General features: G+C 36.3%; 1 protein-coding gene across 2 annotated transcripts in view; it reads right to left on the reverse strand.

The window, feature by feature from the left end:
- Nucleotides 1-1,328: 1,328 nt before the first annotated feature.
- Nucleotides 1,329-22,401, reverse strand: part of LMBR1 (limb development membrane protein 1) — a 68,382-nt gene continuing 47,309 nt past the window's right edge. The window contains exons 8-17 of one of the 2 annotated variants that reach the window (XM_032235246.1): nt 21,087-21,151; nt 20,304-20,376; nt 17,689-17,769; nt 15,465-15,541; nt 15,150-15,227; nt 14,198-14,271; nt 13,858-13,948; nt 11,866-11,932; nt 9,228-9,389; nt 1,329-4,621 (exon numbers count right to left, since the gene is read on the reverse strand). In XM_032235246.1, the coding sequence (XP_032091137.1) occupies nt 4,536-4,621; nt 9,228-9,389; nt 11,866-11,932; nt 13,858-13,948; nt 14,198-14,271; nt 15,150-15,227; nt 15,465-15,541; nt 17,689-17,769; nt 20,304-20,376; nt 21,087-21,151 (854 nt within the window). In that variant the 3' untranslated portion in view covers nt 1,329-4,535. The remainder of the gene's footprint in view (nt 4,622-9,227; nt 9,390-11,865; nt 11,933-13,857; nt 13,949-14,197; nt 14,272-15,149; nt 15,228-15,464; nt 15,542-17,688; nt 17,770-20,303; nt 20,377-21,086; nt 21,152-22,401) is intronic. The other variant, XM_032235247.1, reaches the window with a different exon arrangement.

Genomic DNA, 22,401 nt, shown 5'->3' on the forward strand with positions numbered 1-22,401 from the left:
TTTTAAACCAAGTTAATGGCCTTTTAGGCTTCCTCCACATGAGTAGAATTCACTATTTGAGTAAAGTAAGAATTATATGTCACGGGGGGGGGGGAGGCATCAGGATTTTAGAGATGCTTAGGTGGGGCATGGCCAAGAAAAGGTTAGGAACAACTGCTATAGATGTAGTGTCTCTACAAGACAGAGATGAGATTTTTCCATAAAGTTCTTGACTGTTTCACTGCCCCCTCTGCTCAATGTGTATTTTAATGGATTATTTTGGGAAGTGGGAAGAGGTGTTCCTCTTAATTCTATGCAACAGCCAAAGAACATAGCTGGTAATGAGCAAAAGATCTGATTTTGGAAGTGAAAAATAGGGACTCTTCTCCTGGACGTCAGGAGAAGCCTTTTTGCAAGTTCTTGTAGACCTTTCTAATGGGAGAACAGTGAGATCATATTTCAAGATGAGGGTAGGATTAATTAACTGAAGAAACCACTAACTTATTTGGGGTGGAGATGCTTTGCCTGGAGCTCAGCTTTTTTTTTTTTTTTTTTTTTTACAATACTTGCAAGATTCTATAATCCTGATACTTGTTCAGGCTAAGGCAAGAATTGCATTAGTACAGCTGGAAGAACTCTCCTCACAAAATGTCTCAATAACAAAAAGTACCCCCTGTTCTCACATGGGTTTTGTTCAGTCCATTTATGCCTGAGATAGGCAATATGCTTTCTTTGATCAGGGGTTTGAGGATAATCTGTTAGAAGCTGCATGCCACTGGTGAATGAAGCTGAAGCTGAATGGGATTGCCTATCTCCCCCACCCACCCAAAGAACCCTTTTCTCTTGGTATCTGCTTCTCCGCACACTCTTGTATCTCCTCCCCACCCCACATTCTTCTGTGTCAGCAAAAGGAGATAGATTACTGTTTCCTGAGGCCCAGGTTGATTGTAGAAAAATGTATTTATTAAACTTGGGAAATTAGGTAGAGAGATGCATATGGTCTTGTGACACTACATTATTACCTATCTCTAATTAACGGAAGAGTTTTAGAATTGGTAAGATTTTAGGGACATTGTTAATGTCCCTAAAAGAGGCCTCACTTGTGTGAAAAAAGATTAATATTTTACAAAACCAATAACCCACATTTCTTTGAAGAACTTTATCAAATACTGTAGATCAGCAAGGACAAATACTGTTTTGATCTAAATACCTGTGAATTGGGACATGGCAGCTTTGTTACTTAACACTTTGTTAAGTATGCAAACATGATGCACACTCCAAGCTTCATACTCCCCATATGCAATTATAGATCTTGTTTTCAATAAAACTCCTTAGAATCAAGTCACAGAGAAGTCTTGTCAAATACTTTAATCAACACTAAACAGGCAAATGTATAGAAGTGTGAATAAAAAAGGGTGAGGGTCTCACATTACATCCAATTAAATCAAATGTCCTAGTTCATCTGTACTGCTGATTTAACCCATATTCACTTTAACTTAGCTTTAAAAGGTGAATAGCAAAGATGTGCTCAAGTTGTATCAACAGATCTGTCATAATGTGTCCACACTGTACTATCAATCTATCATGGAGAAAGCCAAAGGCTCACTTGAAACACTTGGCTTTGCATATTTTGGTCTGCTTTGATAGATACTATAGTACATTTAAGGAAAGCATATTTGTGCTTAAGCCTCATAATAAATGAGGCAAAGGTTGATACCTGAAGATAACCGGTTACTTGACTCTAAGAGTCAAACCGCTAGGAATGCATTATCTATATTCAATGAATTATGAACCAAAATAATGTCTTTTCTGACCTTTTTTTAAGCATAGTTGTAAGTAACAATGTCATTTCCAAAGTCGTCTACAACAGGTCATTTCACACAGACAAAGCCAAGAACAAAGGAGCTCATAGATATATATATATATATATCTTTTTGATGCCACTTATCTAACATCCATTTTCAAAATAACGTTATCATAAATCTGTGTATGGAGACAATAATGAACAGCATTTTGAAAAGGAGATTCTATGCAATCTTTCTATACTAGAAAACAGGTGTGATGCAGAGCAGGCAAAGCAGACTATTCAAATACATGTCAATACAAGGACTGAAAAATTGAACTGATCACAAAACATCCAAGTAGATTAAATTCTCAACAGTAAAATGTTTTTTTAAGGGGAATCTCTTCCAATTTAAGTATCATTAATATAAATTAATCCAGGGTAACTATTTGTACTCAGAAGCAATGGACCCTTTAATCAGTGTCCATGTAGGAGATGCTTCTTCCACTGAGAATTACTATTGTTCTTTATTTGTTGTTAAAAATCACTCTAAGAACTTGCTGAAAATTGAAAATTCATAGTTTCAACCCCGCAAGGAGAAAAGATCCTAAATCACACCCATGACTAAATGAGTATATTTTTCTTGAATGTTGCCCTAAAACCAAGATTTCCAAGATAAGATTAGATAAAGATTAGATAAAATTAATTTATCACAATAGCTCCTCATATTTAACAATATATGTGAATATTATCATGAAAAGGGGGCCAAACTGACCTAAAAGTGATTATTACCATTTCGACTTGTGATAGTTCAATATTTGAAATCATTTCAATGACCTAATTTTGCTACAGCTTTCACTGTAGCAAATAACCCATCAGTGCAATTCATTCTAAATTCTTAGAATCTTCCTTTTGAGTATTTTATTTCACACTTCTATTGGTTATGCTAGAAAAATTCCTATTATATATTTGCTACAATTCTTACCTTCCAAATAATGCAAAATTCATCAATAGAAGAAACAGTATAAAAGTTAAGAAACAAGTTTTTGATGTCCAAGAACTCCATAGTGGTAAATCAATGGAATTAATAGAAAACATGTTTATGAATCCTATGAAATTAGCAACATCGTAATCCAAAACACCTGAATTAAATATCTGGACATTGTGCAATGTGTTTGAGACTATTTTGAGGCTTTGGGTTTACAGAGATTTACAGAGATTAACAGTAACAGATTAACAGCAACAGATTTTCCACAAAGAGAAATGAAGTTACAAAGTCCCAATAAACTATCCTTGATCAAATGATTATACAGAGAATAGGATCAACTCCATTGGACCAAGTCATCACAGTGGTCTTTACCATCTCCCTGCCTCAACTCAATACATTAGTAAACAAATGCAGCTTAACTTCCTTCTGCCTTTTTTTACAACTTCACGGGATTTTGTAAACTTCAACATTGTAACAATATCCAACTGCATGCTGTGTCAACTATACCATTTCCAAAACCCTGAACAAGAATCTTAAGTTTTCATATTATAAACTAAGCAAAATGCTAGCTCAATTCTGTGTTCATAAAAAAAGTAGACACGTGTACACCTATAAACAACTAAAAGAACCAGGGTGGATAAAAATTGATTTTTGAAATTTAAATAAGATTTTTTAATTCAAATCAGATTTTTTTTATTTTCATCAAATTTATTTTAATAAAATGCTTTTGGGGTAAAAATCTATCTAAAGATAGTTTTCTATTTCAGGTACATAAATAATTTAGTTTTATTCATAATGAAATGGAGCTTTGTTATGTAGCATGAGGCTATATATTCTGCAATATTGGGACTGATGGGGAGTCAACAAAAGGTCAGAGGAAGAGCCACTGCGGGACAGAAATGACAGTTCCTCTTTAAAAATTACGATTTAAATCGAGTTGGTTTTTTATATTGTATTTAAATTGACGTGATTTAAATCAAATCCACCCTGAAAAGAACTAATGAAAAAAATACCTTGTTCAGCAAAATAAAATACACATCAGTCATAGGAATGGGCATCATTTAAAGACAACTTTGTGAAAATTGGGTGCAATTGTTTCCTTCTCAGAGTTTATATGTATGTATATTTTATACACATTTTAGTTCGTATTGTTTAGCAGAGTATGACAATCACGTTTTTAGGCATGATTATACATATAATGATCATAAATCTACAATTACTTTTTCCCAGGCTCAGATTTAGCACTGTAGTTCCAAGATTATGTTATTGCATAATCAGGGTTTGCAAAGGAAATTTTCCCTAGCAAAAAATGAGACAGTTTACCATTTAGAATTAAGAACTCCTGTTACCTTAGATACAATCATAGTGCAAACTGATTTGACGAGTAGATTAATGTATTGATCCTGAGCCTTATTATGCTCTCACACGTTTTCAAAATGCATCTTACTGGAAGAATCAACATCTTGAGGAGAGGTTTGCCATTTTCAGATAGCAAGCTCATCTCCGAAATTCATCTTCAACCATATATTTACATGCAGAAGATTCTTCTCCTTGGATTCAGAAATCTGTATGAAGGTCTGTTCAAAGAGGAATGTTCAAGAGACATCTCCAGTTGACAGAAAAATTAAAGTAGATCGATCCAAGCAAGAAGAGTATGGTCCAATGCAACCAGATTTCTTCTGCATCGACCTGGATCCAAGGTATAAACAAGTAAGAGCAGTAGAAAACAAGTACAGTGAAGTGAGAGGAATGTCAGGAAGCTGACTCATTTCCACCGACTATGATTCACAGTGTTTTCTGATGCCCATTTACAGATGACTTTGTTGACTCGGAGTCTCTTGCGTTATGCGAGAGATGCAGTTTATCTAAACCTACAAAACAGAGATTAAAGTTTATGTTTCATTCCTAACTGGCACTGCACATTATAAAACCAAAGTAGTAACTTGAACATAGTACAACCCTTATCAAGAGAAAAACCTCTGCTTACGGCACAGGAACAATTAAGGTAGCTAATTCCCCGTCTTAAAAAAAGCATTAGGTGAAAGCAACAATTAACTAGAGGCATGGCCAAGAGAAGTCAACATCAATAGGTCCATCCAGTGACTATGGTGTAAAGTGTGTGTGTGTGTTTCTCTGATCCTCTGGTGAAGAAATACTCCATGCAGGCAAGGAAGTATAAGATGAATTATCAGAATTAAGTTGAATTTAAGTGTAAGATGTATAAGGTTTCATTTAAAGAAGGGGGATGGATTAGAACTAGGATGGCGAACCTATGGCATGTGTGCCACAGGTCGCACGGGGAACCATTTGTCAAGGCACGTGAGGCATTGCCCTGTCAGCTGGCCAGCGCGCAAGTGAGCACTGGCCAGCTGAGTTCAGCCTTTTTTAAAGCCACTTTTCACCCTCCCCAGGCTCCAGAGGCTTTATAGGAACCTGGGGAGGGCGAAAAGAGCCTCCCCTCCCCCGGAAGCCCTCCAGAGTCTTCAGCAGCTTCCCTGAAGCCTCCGGAGCGTGAAAAACCGGCCCTATAGGCAAACCGGAAGTTCAGGAACTGACTTCCGGTTTGCTCGTAGGGTCGGTTTAAGCCCTCCGGAAGCTTTAGGGACCTTCAGAAGGCTTCCCTGAAGCCTCCAGAGGACTAAAAATGACCCTACAGGCAAACCCTTGTAGGGTCATTTTTGCCCTTCGGAGGCTTCAGGAAAGCCTCTTGAAAGTCCCTGAAGCCTCCGGAGGGCCTCCGGGGGGGCAGGGGAGCTCTTTTCGCCCTCCCCAGGCTCCTATAAAGCCTGTGGAGCCTGTGGAGGACAAAAAAAGCATGTAAAAAATGGGGGGAGTGCCTCTTATGCACACTTGGGGGGGGGTCACACGTTGCATTATGGGTGCGACACGCCCACACACGACGCCTCTGCGCTCCTCCCACTTATGGAACACAAGCCAAAAAAGGTTCACCATTGCTGGATTCCAAGATTTCTGTTTCTCTGTTAGTTATAAATGAAAGAGCTAAAATGCATCTCAAAGCGTGCATGAAATCCATAGGTTGGTGATAGCGTGAAGTTGAGTAGTATTGGTAGAACCACCAGAGATACGTTTTAGAATAATCTACAACTACCTAAATAAACTTAAAACTGCCTTTCCCACTGGGATGGAAAAGGGTTGTTTTCTTAGGTGGGCAAAATGGATTTTTTTTTGGAGGGGGGGAGACAGAATAAGGTGGGAGAATGGCACTGGGAGTATCTGCTTAGAAAAGAATCTGCTTATTTCAAATAAGTAAAACCAGGTCTATAGTATTTACATAGAGACAAAGGAAAGGTAAAGGAATATAAATATAAACATGATTGATTCATTATAACAAATAATAGAAAATTAATGATGTAATGGACAGCTATGAATGTAAAACAAGCTATAGTCACATCTCCAAATTATATGCAGGTAGTCCTCAACTTACAATAGTTCATTTAATGACCATTTGAAATTACAACACTGAAAATAATGACTTATGATCATTTTTCACACCTATGACTGTTGCAGCATCCCCATGGTCATGATTTATATTCAAATAGTTGACAACTGATTCATATTTATGACGGTTGCAGTGTCCTGGGGTCACGTGATCACCTTTTGCAAACTTCTGACAAGCAAAGTCAATGAGGAAGTCTGGTTCACTTAACAACTGGGTTACTAATTTAACAATTGCAGTGATTCACTTAACAAATATGGCAAGAAAAATGGTAAAAAGAGACAAAACTCACAACAAATTTCTCAATTGGCAATATAAATTTTGGGCTCAATTGTACTGTGTTTCCCCGAAAATAAGACAGAATCTTATTTTCTTTTGACACACATCTCCCCTTCCCAAAATAAGCACTTGGCCTTATTTTCAAGGATGTCTAATTATTTTTGATGTGCAGGAGGCGAGTGTGGTCACCTCATGGCTGCTGCTGCTGCGGTGCAATATTTTCGGGGAAGGCTTATTTCAGGGGAGGGCTTATTTTAGCGCATGTGCTCAAAAGCCCAATTGGGCTTATTATCCAGGGAGGTCTTATTTTCAGAGAAACAGGGTAAATTGAGGACTACTGTATACATGATTTTTTAAAAACCTAGAGTAAATACTGTAGATGACTTCAAGTACCTTTGTAGAAAATATATTAAAGATGGGGAAATAGTTAAAGAAAATTTAAGACGTAAAATGTTGGTGCATAAGAGCATGCTGCATACATGTCTTTTATTATTTATTCTTTTTTTATTTTCACATTTTTGAACAACCTTCTTCCCTTAGACAGGGACTCTGGCTTGTGTACAATAGTCTTAAAATATAAAAACAGCATCTAGGAATTAAAAAAAAATTAAAATAGAATTTAAAAGGGGCAAGGATGATTGAACCCTGTTAAATATAAGTAATTTATTACTAATAAATGTATATGGAGGTGAGAGTTGTATATGAATCAGAATTCAATGTGAATGAGGAATAAGGTGGAAAAAGAAGTGACAGATGAAGAATAAAGAGGGAAGTGGATGTTAGCAGATTGAATATAAAAGTGAGTACAGTTAGTCTTCAACTTACAACTATTTGTTTAGAGACCGTTCTAATTTACAACGGCACTGAAAAAGGGGACATGGGCAGTTTTCACACTTATGACTGTTGCAGCATCCACATAGTCACATGATCCAAATTCAGACACTTGGCAACTGGCACATACATATGACAGTTGCACCGTCCTAGGGTCATGTGATTCCCATTTGCACCATCCCAGGGTCATGTGATTCCCACCTTCCCAGCTGGCTTCCAACCAGCAAAGTGACTGAAGGAAAGCAAGATTCACTTAACAACCACGTGATTCTCTTAGCTACATGTCCTTTTATTTTATTTTCTTACCTTTTATTTCTTTGGGGTTTTTTTATGTTGTGGTCCTGTTCTGGGCAATATTGCCAATATTGACAGGAAACGTAAGAGCATGCTTGTAGGTTATAACATGTTCTGTATTAGCTATCTTTAAAAATAATTTGAATGCAGATTCTAGAGAGTATTACTGAGACCTTGTATCGCAACAGCTAAATTGGCTATTGGTCAATTTCAAGACAAAGTTATCTGAAAAATCATTTTGAGCCAACTGAATTTTCAAGGCCTTAGGAATGGCCATATTTTGCATTATGCCAAATTTCTTAAGCAGATGTGGCATGAATCTTTTTGGAGTTGAGTTTGGTCCCAAATATGATTTCTTCTACCAGCAAAACATTCATATTCAAGGAGGTGTTACTAGTTGATTTCTTTTGAATAAAGAGTTTGGTTACAAATTTCACCGTACTTAGACTAAACTAATTTCTCACAAAAAGTGTAAGATCTAAGATCTCATAAGGCATCAATGCAGCTAACTAGTATGCAGATGCACCGCAGGAAATAGCTAGGAACTATTTAGGCCCACTTCCTGCCAACATGATAATGATTCAGGTCTAAAGGCTGAGAAGACAGTATTATGATGGCCTGTAACATCTCATTTTTCAGCTTGTTATTTGGGTATGACCCAGTTTGAAGGTCAAGGGAAGACAGTGGTTTTGCCCAAGCACCTAATATCACTAGGAATCAGGCAGCATGTATTTAGATTATGACTGATTGATCAATGATGGTGGTGATAGTGAAATTCCACTCGCTGGCAGAATCCTCTAAGTTGACAATGGATCTAAAAAAGTGACACTGGAAAGCCTAAAGCTGAGTGCTGACATTGGTAATCACAGAATATCAATCAGATGGGAGACTTTCTTATCAGCTTCAACTGATAATAATTGATTGGCAGGGTCTAGGAAGAGAGCTTTCTGTGCCGTTGCTCCTACATTGTGGAACAGCCCATCTCCAAAATGAGGTGAAAAAGACCCAAACTCGCTTACAGAAGACTCTGGACTCTTAAACTGTAAATGGGACTGAGGATACATTCATTAAGTTTATTCTTCATTCTCCACAGCAGAGTCAATCGTGGAACAAACTTCCCAGTTTCATTAGAACTGTGGGGCTAAAAACTTAATTAACCAAGACTTTCAATATTTTAAGGTTATGAGTGCTAAATACTGCAATGAATTTTACTATCTTTACTAATTTTATTGATGTAGTTTATCTGCCTTGCTTGAATTTTTTTTTTTAATTTTATTACTATCTGCTTTGAGCAGTTTCTACCTGGTGGAAAGAAGGATATAAAGGTTACCATTTGTTTCTGAAAAGTAAAGAGAAAGAAACTGTGTGCATTAATGTGTGTGTGCACCAGCGCATGTTTGAATGTGTGCATGCACACATACTCAATGTATGCTATGAATTTCCCTATCAAGTAGACAATAAAAAGATTTGAAATCAAGCTTTATACAGGGAACAGAAAAGAACTTAATAATTAATCAGTCTTCCTAGCACAACCACTTTGGTAACCTCTAGCACAATTTCAAGTGTATAAATATAAAAAAAAAATACTATCATAAAAGGAAGAGAAAGTGGATTACCTAATGCTTTGAGGAGTTCTTCTCTAACAGTAGAGGTGAACTTTCTCACCAGGCACAGGGTTGTCATGATAGCAAAAAGAAGATTGTAGGACAATACTATGTAGAAGTTTCCTAACCAGTTAAACCTTCCAAAGTCTCCAAGGAGATCAAACCTGGTGATGCCTAATAGAGGGTGAGGGGAGAATATATTCATAAAGTTTGTACAGATACTTAGGAATTTTAAAACAATCTAATACATGGAATATAACTCTTCACATAAAATTTGATAAAGCAAATTTAAACTTCAGGTATTTATACGCTCTAATTTTTCCTTTTCATCACTATTTTAAACTGCACTTCAAAGATATTGTCTACCAAACTAGAAAAAAAAACAATATCACAGCAGTGAGTATATTTATTTCATAAAATTGAATGAGATAGTCCACCGGGCCAAGAAAGAGCATAAAGGAAAATATTGATAATCTGCATAGCTTATTATCTTCCAAAAGATCTTGTCAGATCTCTGATGCTTATAAATGCTTATAAAGATTAATTCTGCATTCAAATAAATGAAGAATAAAAGGGATTAAAAGGGGAATTTTGGAAATTTTGAGGAAAGAAGGAAGGAAAGAAAGCGGAGGGAGGGAGAGGGAGGGAGGAAGGAAGAGGAGGGAGAGAGAGAGAAAGAAAAAGAAAAAGTAGAGAGGGAGGGAGGGAGGGAGGAAGGAAGGAAGGAAGGAAGGATCTTTACTGACAGATCAGAGATTGTTTTTTCCACTTCTCTCACAGGCAGGACTGAGTATTTTCTTTTGCAGTCCCTAGGTGGCACAAGAGAGCAGCCTTTCTGCTAGTTCAGGGACTGAAAAGTGATGCAGATATGAAAGACAGACACTGTAGAGATAATTCTCTATTCAAAAACAATAAAAAATCTTCTTTGCTAAGACGGGGAATATTCAAGCACTCCATTTCACAGTAAGTCCAATGTTTCTTTCCCTACGATTCATAAAGAATATCTTTAGCCAGTGCTTATCACAGTAGTCCTCAACAGGATGGGAACAGACTTATGAAGGAGGCACTATTTTGCTGAAGGACACATCTGGCAAACAAAGCTTCAGTGGGGTTCAGCTTTTTGGGGTTCAGTACCTCATCAAAGAAGAGACCAAGGACCAAGATACCACCATGTGCACGACATCCAATAAGCATTCATAGAAAGGATCACAACTGTGATTTCTGTGCTGCTGAGATCAGCAAGGTGCAGGCTTTGCAGCTGTGGCTGTGTAAATTTTTATTCACCTGGCAACAATGGTCAACAGAGACTTGCTAAGGGTACATGAAGAGATAATTAATCAGCTCAGGCCTTGGTTCTCTTGAGATAAAAATCTGACCACTCTTTGAATGGTTAGTCAAAATTGGATGGAAAACAGCAATGAGACTAGGTATTTTAATGTATTGGATTTCAACCTATGATAGAAATTTACTTGCAAAAAGTGTTATATTTGAGAAATTGACATCAATGTAAGGCAAGATTTCCTTCCTCTCATCCAGTGACCAAAGATGCAAAACAATAAAGAATACAAAAAAAGATTTCAAAAAATAAGTAAAGAAAGAATAGTTGAGAGCTCCAGAAGCAATGAGTTTTCCAGAAGTAGACTAAATCAGTCTCAGATGTTTTTCTCTATGGTGGATTAGGGGTTATAGAAATGATTTTTTTTGTCTTATATGTTCCAACTATAGCACAAAAACCTTGCTATTTTCCAACTGTTGTTTTCTTATGCTTTTACTTCCTACTTTATTTCTGATATTTGGTTTGGCACAAAAAATAATATAAAATAAATTTTACTAAAATCTTAACAAGACTTCCATGAATCTATAGGATTTCAGTTTTTGACAAGGAGAGAGACCAATGTAGCTAATATTTAACAAGATAACAATTTAACCCAAACACTCATAAAACCTTGACAGGAAACAAACCCATAATTCAGCGGTAACAATAATGCTTATTCCCCCATTGGCCTGAAATCATACACTAATGACTTCTATGCCTAAGAGAGAACTAAAGGGTTTTGTAATTTTTCTTCAGTTGTGCCCACTCAAAGGAGCAGTGCTAATCTCTGATTTTTAGCCAAGGGAGCTTGCGTTGTCTGAAAGATGTTTCCGTCATTATGTGCCAACACAAAAATATGGAACACAGTAATCTTCCTGCAAAAGTGGTACCTATTTATCTACTCACATTTGCCTGCTTTCATAGTACTACGTTGGCAGGAGCTGCAATGAGTAATAACAATTCATCCCATAGCGTGGCATTTGGATATCAAACCCAGCTTAGCTATTGCGTTCCACAAGTCAGAACTAACATTCAGGCTTAGCCACTCATACTTTAATACCCTAACCACAAGGCCAAATTAGATTGCTACTAGTTCAAAGGACTTAGGACCAAAATTGGAAAAATTAACTGTCTATATTATCTGTAACTCCATGGTGATAAGATTCATATACTTAAATTACTGAGTCTGAAACTTTTTTTTTACAAACTGCAACATAATTGTATAATTAAGTACCCCCTTCAGTATTAGCATTTTGTTCTCTAAAAGTGTACTTTCTTTAAAAGGGATATCTAAATTTGTTCAAGATTCTGTAAAAAGACTGATTTTAACCTTACCCAGTGTTCTTGACATAACTGGCAACGCTGAACTGAGGACTAAGATAGATACACAATTCCCAATTATCTGTTGAGGCAAAAAAAGATATTATTTCAGTTGAAACAAATAGTTTCTAATTGCCAAATAACAATGACAATGTTTAACTGAAGATATAAAGCAATATTTTATCTCATTCTGTCCATCATCAAATCCTCAACCCCCCTTGCAGCATTCTACTAGTAATAGTGTAAAACTAGGTTTATCAAATTTTCTAAAAATTCACAACAGGATAAAAACTTTTATTTTATTTATCAAATTTATGGGCTGCCCAACTTACTACAAGGCAACTCTTACAATATTAAAAGATAAAATGCCCTAAATAAAATACTACAAAAATATAATAATATAAAATGCAATACCTAAGATACTGGGAGGGAGAGAGAGGGGTATGCAGGAGGGAGGTGGGATCTGATATTAATCTATCAACCTCCTCCAACATGAAGCCCCTCCTTTGGAGCCTCAAGCCAACTGTCAGAGCCAGGTGTTTAGGCTCTAATGAAGGCCAGGAGGTTGGCATGGACATCCAAGGAGGGCAAGATGTTCCAGAGGGCAGATGCAAGAGCAGAGAAGGCCCTTTTCCAGGACCGTGCCAGCCAGAATTCCCTGGGTGATGGGGTCCATAGCAGGCCTCCTCTGCCATTACAGATGGGGTGGCCCAATCCTAGTGGGATAAGACAGATGAGGCAATATTGGACTTAGAGTGAAAGAGCCAGTGGCAGCTGTGACAAGGAAGGCAATTGCACACCTTCATATGGGGCACGAGTTGTATCTATATTGCCCAATGGAGAAACGTTTTAGATGGCTGCTTACGTCTTAGCCTGCAAGCACAACTTCTATCACACAAACATCACCCCAGAAACCATTCGCTTGCATGTTCAAAACTAAGGAGGCAAGTATATAAATTAATAATGTTCATAGATACTGATTGAACTTTGGACTCCAGTCTTTAAAACTGAGTGTACAGCTGCCCTTACCTGGCCTCTAAGCCAAATTTGCATTTGTGCAGGTGCTTATGCAAGGAACATTATATTAATGTAATGATGGAGAATAAGGAAGGCAGGCAGGTTATAGCTAGGCAGTAATTTACCAACTGCTCTTGTTTTCCAAAGCGCAATCTTGAGGCTAGTAAAAGAATGTTTGTTGTCTTAAAGGATGTAAAGAATTACAATAAACAAACAGGAGCTGATATAGCATTATTCTTTCAAAGAATCAGAAAATGCTGAAATCTCCCTTCAAGAGGAGCTCTAAATACAAAGAAATTGAAAAATCTGAAGAATATGTGGCTTACCATTTCTCTTTTTTCAAAATGCTGTATTATAAAAGGGCCGAGCAAACATAATGGCACTGCTCAACTGGTTTAATCAAGGGCCTTCTGTACGGCTGTTTACTTTCCCATTTCTGAGAATTCCTGGAAAGATTAAAGCAAATCTCACCCTCCCCCCCTACTCCGAATGCCTTTTTAAACAGAAAAAAAATAAGGGGAAAAGAAATTGGCTCCTATTCATCTTGTTTGTAATGTTCCCCTATTTATGAAAACCTACTTTTAAGATATCTCTTTTTAACATGTATGCAACTGTTGGTTACAATTGTGTAAGTTCCTGAAAGTCAAAGCAGTCTCAGATTGAGAATTGCTGAATAGAATCACTTAATTCATTCAAATTAAAGGAATCTATTGATATTATTTGTAGTAACCAAGTGACACACATACACACACCAAAAAAAGGGCGTGGGAGAATGACTCATCAGATTTTCTATGGCTACCTAACTGCAATTTCAGGCCTTTTCCGACGCATTCCAAGCTATCCCAACTAAGCAAAAAGTTTGTTGATGAAAGTTTAAACAACTAATTACTGTTCAGAATGCAATTACTCTCTCACAGAATCAGGTTTGCTTTGGTAGAAGAAATGGGAGAAGAGGGAGGAGAAAACGGGATCTCAGGCTTTTTCACCCACCTTTGTCATAGTTGTGTCATCCTTCCTGGGGGTAAAATCTCCAAAAATACGTAGGCTATAAAAGCCAACAACAGAGGAAACCATAAGATAGCTGTGAGAATTAAAGGAAAAAAAGAATTCCTAAAGAATGCAAGTTTCAGAGTCCTAAAGGTCTTTTAAGCCTGGCAAAGTATGCAGGAGGAGGGGGAAGAGAGAAAGAACATCCACTTTGAGTGCCTGGGAATAGCTGGCCTATTGTTTTCTCTGTACTAAGCAGGCATCTTAGTAAATTAGCAGCCTCCTAGAAAATTAGACAGAATACTTGTTAACAGACAAGCACGCCTCATGAAAGAAAGGATACAAAATCAAAATGATCTCAAGTGCTGCTCCCACGAAACCAAATGTGGACAGAGAGGCACTTCCTATGCCAGGCCCCTGCAAGAATTTAAAAAAAAAAAGGTATTAGACAGAGAATGCCATTCTTTTACTCATTTTTTTAAAAGACTGAATGACCTTGGACAATTCAATTGTGTATCGTTTCTATTTTTTATTAGCTAATATTGAGGCAATAATAATCATCGCAAGCTTCAGCATTAGAAATGGGATTTTACCTAAAGAAGCTATATCAGAATACAGTTTTGGGGGGATTCGACAAAAATTCAAATAATTTGATGATTAAAAATGCTGTGAGGGAACTAGAGAAATTTTAAAAGCAGTTCCCCTAATTAGATACTAGAATCTAATTATGTCGAAAAGGTGCTTTTTCGAGAGGCAACTGGACTTTCTGAAGAAGCTTCTTGGATGAGAAGTGAAATGTCTTCAAAGAAAAACCAGAAAGTCCAGTTGCCTCTTGAAAAAGCATCTTTGGGACAACTATGACCTGGATGACTGAGAAACTCCACAGACAGGTAGCTAATTATATTCTGTTTTTTGTTTGTTCGTTTTCATCAATCTTGACTCTGGCAACGGCCTGGCAAGTCCATGCAATTTTATTTGCAAAGATTGACAGAATGTTTTGTCACTGCCTCTTTCCCAGGGCTGAGAGAGAGTGAGTGGCTTAAGAGTGGCCCAAGTGGATTCTGTCCCTGAAGATGGATATAACTCACTCGTTTCCAGTCTAAGCTTAACCACAATACCAAAATAGTGTTTGCATGTGCAGATTATATATTTTTTAAAGGTTTTCAGGGTCCAAATCTGCAAATTTGCTCACTTACAACTAAATTTCTTTGGGGAAATTTAGTTGTTAAGTGTGGTAAACTAGACTGTGTGATCAAATTTGCCATTAGTGATATTGCAAAAGGAAAAGACCTTACCCGTGATCCCTTCGGCATTGCGGTTTCATCAACCAAGAGACACAGAATATTGCAAGCAACTAAAAGCACTGAGATTGCCTGAAAAAGAAGAAGCAAAAAATCCAAGCATGGGTGCAGGCTTGTGCAAAAACCGTTTGCTCCATTTTGCAGCAATTGGCTTGAACACTCCTGAGATTTAACAAACACCGTAGAAGAGACAAACTGCAATTCCTTTTTTTTTTTTAATGATACTCAATTCAGACACGTGCCTGGAATAAATTACTATCTTCAAGAGGCCAGGTGGGTCTTAAGCAATGTAAAGAAATTAGAGCTTACCGTTTCAATTAGCAGTAGGATCATTACAGCTGGATACACAAGGTTCCTTTCCCAGGCAGAGGCCTTTTTCCGCCGCTCTTTAAACAGGAGAAAATGTTATGGTGGCTTGAGACAAATACATACAATCCTTTTAAAATTAGAAGCTCTGTAGCCATAATCTTAGCCAAACAACCAAAAGCAGTCCAAGTATTCTGTGAGATGGACCACTAAAACTTCAAAAGCAAATTGGCCTATTTATGTACTTTCAGCTCAAACATCCTATCCTGCCAGCACCAGATCATCTACTACGCACTACATTCTTCCCACTCCCCAGCGTAAGTAGTAAAGCCATGTTTCTCAACGTTGGTGACTTTAAGATGTCTGGACTTCAACTCCCAAATCCCCCAGACAGTCATGCTGGCTAGAGAATTCTGGGAATTGAAAGCCACATGTCTTAAAGTTGTCAAGCCTGAAAAGAACTGTAGTAAAGGCTTAAATAAATTATTCTGAAAAAATCTGCTCCCCAAAGTTGAGTAAGGTTCTTTTTTTAAATAAAGTTCTTATTAGTTCCACTAATAAGGTTTCACTTTTTTTTTAATGTGTGCACTTTAAATGGAACATCTTTCAAAGATCTGGTCTCCTGGACTGGAATCAAAAATGGAATACCTCAACAAGAGACAAGATACCTTGAATTTCTTCTAATCTGACTTAAATTATTTTATTTACAAATAGAGGTAAGTAATAGCAGAAAGACAGTATGAAGAAAACCCCAAAGGTGCTTTTTTCAAGAGGCAACTGGACCTTCTGGCTTTTCTTTGAGGATGTTTCCACTTCTCATCCAAGAAGCTTCTTCAGCTCTGACTGGATGGTGGGGAATGGAATGGATGAGAAGTGAAAATGTCTTCAAAGAAAAACCAGAAAGTCCAGTTGTCTCTTGAAAAAGCACCTTTGGGACAACCACGACTCTGGATAACTGAGAATCTCCACAGACAGTATGAAGAAAGCTAACATCCCAAGAACATTTATTTTTTAATATACCTTTTCATAAAAATTCTTCCTTGCAAAATCAGGTAAAAACTGAGATGTCTCGAACCCCAAGATAGGTACCAAATGAATTTAATAATAGTAAAAATGTAAAAATAAACACAACACTTTAGTACAAATATGAATAGAACACAAAGTCGATTAAGAATGTCTCCTGGTAGGGCTAATTATAAGATGAGGTGGCTACTGTCTAAAATGGGGAAATAACACTAATGTATGAAAGATAAGCTTGTAGGAAACTTCTAGCATCAGAAGCATTATGTCTCTAAATTCCAGATTGTAGGAGAAAAGCGACCAAAAAAGAAGCCTTCCTGTGATGTCTGTGGTGGTCTCAATGTCTTCTAAAGCCTAACATGAGACACAGAATGCTGCTTAAGCAGCTCTTTGATGTGCCATGGCATGGCTCTTCCTATAATTTTACTCTGATTTTTACACATGTCCCATTACTATGGACAGCATGGCGGCCATCAGTGGTTAACATACTGGGCTTGTCAGCTGGAAAGTCAGCAGCCCAGGTTCGAGATCTGAGCACTATGCGATGGGGTCAGCTCCCGTCCTCACTCCGCCTCCTGCCAACCTAGCAGCTCGAAAACATACAAATGAAAGTAGATAAATAGGCATCACTTCGGTGGGAAGGTAACAGCGCTCCGTGACATCATGCTGACCACATGACTATGGAAATGTCTTTGAAAGCTGACTCAATGGCCTTCAAACGGAGATGAGCACTACCTCCCCTATAGTCAGCAATGACTAGTGGAGTAAAATCTGCAGGGATTCCTTTACCTTTCTCATTACTGTTAGAAATGATGCTGATTTAAAAATAAATAAATAAGGAAACAGTACTCAAAATAAAAATAATATACTGGTGTAAAGAGCCATGGAAATGTCTTTGGAGAAGGAATCCAGGGGCCATTAGAGGGGAAAAACTCCCTGATTCCCTCAGGTATAAGAAGAGGAGACAAAGATTTGCAAGACTTTGTCAACATAGCAGAGTTCTAGTCTTCTTGTGGAATCTGTTTCCAGATCTGGTCCACCTTGGTCCACCTTATTACACTAAAAGGATTTTTCCCCCCACAATATATGCCTAAAGTATTTTTTGTAAGAACAGCAGATAATACTTTTTCTGATATTTTCAAAAATAAAAGAGGTTTTACTCCAAGCTAAAGCACAGTAGATACCCCCCCCAAAATGAAGCAATTACCTAATTTTGTTTTCATGCTCTTCACATTATTCAATTCCTGCTCAAGTTGTTTTGTATTATACTCCACTGCAGAAAATCCTCCTGTGCCAAAAAAAAAATATCTCTATTAAAATATTCAATCAGTAGTACACAACCATTTTGCTAACTACAAAAGAAAAAATAGACTATGGTAAGGAAAATGTTCCTGTAAAGTATAAATCTTGCGCTCTAATGACAGTTTTCACTCCCATTACAATACAATTTCTTAAGATGAAACAAAGTTATGGGCTAAAGGAAGTGGTTTTGTTATGTGGTGGAAAATAGATAAATAAGCAAAATTCATTTAATTAAAAAAAGAAAAAAGAACTAGGGTACATGCTCTGGTAGTTGTTTAGCCATTTCTAAACTACCAGAAAGTGTGGCCCAGTGTTGTTGTTTTTCAATTAAATGAATTTTGCTTTAAAAAATCCTGACAAAAAAAAAGTTTGAGACTTCTTTGAAATTTCAAACAAACCTAAACAAAATTCAGTTTTCATATGGTAACTAAATTCATTCTTTTATATATCCAAATATTTGGATGCTCAACTGTGAGCTTCTGCCTTAAATTTACATGTTCACCACTTCTATGGGATTCTTAATATTCATCTTAACTTTTTTAAAATTATAACCCTTACAACATCCACTAACCCCTCCACACCTCCAAAAATGATAGCAATGTAGAATTAATCCTGGTAAATTTCCAAAGAACGAAGCAACATTTTAGAGCAATCAAATCACATCTCTGGAAGACGGAGCAAATTATTGAATGCAAGTAATACAAAGCACTATGGGCTCTCAACTTTATTTCAAACAAGCTCAAAAGTTTAATGACTGCATTGTCTGGCCAATAAATCAAACTGGTAGACAGAACTTGTTCAGACTAGTCATGAAAAATTAGAAGGGATTCTCCAAGAAAACCACAAAGCAGCTCATTTAAGGTCAATTTAACAGTATTATTTTGTTTTTCTTCGGTCCCAACATAATATTTCAGTACCTCAAAGGAAATTGTAGGAGTATCTATTTGCATTCCCTGTAGGTGATTGGCAGTTCAACTCCAATTAGTTCAAAATTACACTGTTACTAGTGTGCAATAAAAACAACACCTTTCATCTTTCTTACATAGGTTAGAATACCTTCAGAGCTAATAACTTTGATCAAATAAGAATTTTTGATCCTGCTCCACCCGTCTCCTGGGATTCAGGAAAACTAATAGCTAAAAGCAACTTTTCCTTTTTAATATAAAGAAAGTTTGAGCTTTATTCTTTATGTGCACAAATGACGTGGGTATTGAAATACAATACGGAAGAAACACATTTTCTCTCCGATTTCTTTAATAACAAAATAATTTATGCAGACTAACCACTGCAGGGATAATTTTTCTTCCCCAAACTTCCTGTGCCAATAAAATTATATGAAATTTAAAGTTCAAAAGTACACACTTTCCTAATTCCTTATACTATGGTTAAAAAGTAAAAATTTGAAAACATACAATTAATTGTAATTCAGGATTCTGCAGTTTGATTCCTATTAACACAATACTGAATTAGACTGGATTCTAATTTACTGGCTAGAAAACTATTAAAATTACTTCCAACATTCCTTCTACTTCTCAAGAGGAGGGAGTACTGCAATCCTTTATTTATAGTATAATCTGAGTTTCTGCCAAGGTATGATTTCACATCTGTGATATGTTCTCAGTTTGATCTTATACATTTTTTTTAATTCTTTATTTTACTTCTCAGGACATATAAACAAAAGATATTCTACCCTATGGCATCATTCTGCATGGACTGTGGTTTCCAGAGCACCTCCAAAAGTTGCCACAGAATAATTTTAAACTTTATCCAAGGATCAAATGTTAAAATGCATGAAAAATGAATAATTTTTTACCATTTGCAGAATTCTGCTTTTAGCTTACTCAAAATGAATGATTTAACTGCATATAAGCAAGTTACAGAGCAAACCTTTTCACAATTTGTTATGATTCAATATTGCACTTATTTTCCACTAAGACTTCCAAAAAGTACTAGTAAAAGATAACCTATTACCAGTGATTTTTATAATTTCTGTTTAATTTTGTTTCTCGTGTTAATTTGCTATTCATTTTGTACTATATTGGTTTATAATGGCTTGGAATATTTAATTATAAAAGAACGGACATAATACAATATGCCTGGGCTACAATCAGTCATTACACAGATGCTGAAAAGGAGAATATTCTTTCTTATTTATTTCTTACCTGGGTTTTTTTTTATCCCACATTTATTACTTTATAAGTAACTCAATGTGGCCAATATAATCCAAGACACCTCCTATTTTCCTCACAAGAACAAACTTGTGAGATGAGTTGGGCTGAGAGAGAGAGTCAGGCCCAAACTCACCAAGTGGGCTTTCGTGGCTAAGGTGGGAATAAAATTCACATTCTCCTAATTTTTAGGCCAGCAACTTCACCACCATGCCAAACTGGCTCCAAACTGATACCAAATTTATGGTGTTCAGGATTTCGGAAACTAGCATCCTCTGTAAATGTTGGAGCATAATGTCCATCACACCTAAATGCAATAGTATAAAAGCCAGGCTGTATTAAACATACCTACCATTTAGTCTTCTCATTATAGCTTCTTCTTCTAGAGTAATAATATATATCTGTTCATCCAAGTCTTCAAGAATCTATGTTCAGATATACAGATAACATATCAGATAAAATATTTGAAGATTGCATACAATTTACTATGAATAAGAGAGAAAAAGAAGTAGTCTTTAAAATATATATATATAGTGTCACAACCCCTGGTAAGCCCCAATTATGGTCTTCCTTTATTTATTTATCAGCACAAATAAAAAACACACACACACATACATACATACATACATACATACATACATACATATATATATATATATATATATATATATATATATATATATATATATACACACACACACACACACACACACACATACATACATACATACACACACACACACACACACACACATATGATCAATGTGAATTGATCTTCATTTGTGTAAAGTTTCAAGCTTCCCTGTTTAAACAGGGCTCATTCAAAGTTAAAGCAATCAAACTAAACAGGAAGGATTTTTTAAAAAATTAAGTTCTTTTTAAAAACCACTTTGCTATAATATCTGCAATTTCACTCTATATGTTACGTAAACCGGGCCACACAAGCGATAGGTGAGCATGCAAATTTTAATTTGTACATGCCCAGGAGCTAGGATGCACATGCAAAACTATCCCCTCCCCCTCCATTGCCAACATCGCCACTGCTGGTCCATGGAGCCAAAAGGGTTGGAGACCACTGCCCTAAAGGACTTAGGGCCATATGTTAGATAATAATTTTAACATTAACTGTACTTACTGTTGGCTTTACAAGCAATTGTCCCATCACTGTAAACATACGGGAAAGTCCTACTGGTGTACAAACTGTAGACAAACACACATATTATCTATCATCTTTGATTCACTATCCAAAATTACAAGTTTTTTTAAAGCTAAATACCTCAGATCTTCTTGAAGAAGTTGAGTTAGCATATTAAATACACAGCTATAATTAGGATTAAGCCTTATACTTTACATCTAATTTACATTTTTACCAAACCAATAAACTGTCTAACAGCATATTCCATAAAATAGTTCCAGGAAAAAGATAAAATGATAGATTAAATTGTTATTGTATATTAGTCACTAATAAGATGAAGGCAGTTTTCCCTGTGGTGGGACAAATAAATTTGTTCACCTCAGTTTTCAAATGCAAAAAATTAGTGCCAAAGAAGGCATTGAAAAATCAATTCACATTAGCTTGATGACAGAATTAACTTCATTTGTTTATTGAAGCTTTTTATCTTCTTGAACGTGGAAGGATCTATTTTAAATTCACCATGCAATGGTACAGTAGTTAGATCAGTTGATATGCAACATCAGGTCAGTTCCCTGGATTTTTAATTAAAAAGTATGTCACAAAAATATTCTTGTAATATATTAATCAGTATTCAACGGGGGGGGGGGGAATAATGTATATGTGTTTTTTAATGTACTTTTAAAAATACCTTGTTCTTAATCTTTTTTTGCCTTTTTTAAAGAAAAAAAATAAAGTTTTGTATTTGAAGTTTTATTTTATTTGAATAAAAATATTTGAATAAAATAAAAATAGAAAAAAGTACCCCACAAAAATATAATATAAAACATCTTGGATTTTAAACAACTCATCTTTGAAAACTCGGAAGTATATAGAAACATAGTACCCCAAGGCTCTGTTTTAGGCCCAGTACTCTTCAACATCTTCATTAATGATTTGGATGAGGGAATAAATGGGGAACTCATCAAATTTGCAGATGACACAAAGTTGGCAGGAATAACCAACACTCCAGAAGATAGGCTTAAGATACAGAAGGATCTTGACAAACTTGAACATTGGGCACTATCTAATAAAATGAAATTCAATGGTGAAAAGAGTAAGGTTCTACATTTAGGCAACAAAAATGAAATGCACAGGTACAGTATAGGTGATACCTTGCTCAGTAGAAGTAACTGTGAGAGGGATCTTGGAGTCCTAGTGGACAACCATTTAAATATGAGCCAGCAGTGTTCAGCAGCTGCCAAAAAAGCCAACACAGTTCTAGGCTGCATAAATAGAGGGATAGAATCAAGATCATGTGAAGTGTTAATACCACTTT

Source organism: Thamnophis elegans, chromosome Z (assembly GCF_009769535.1).
Source record: "Thamnophis elegans isolate rThaEle1 chromosome Z, rThaEle1.pri, whole genome shotgun sequence".
Lineage (NCBI taxonomy): Eukaryota > Metazoa > Chordata > Lepidosauria > Squamata > Colubridae > Thamnophis > Thamnophis elegans.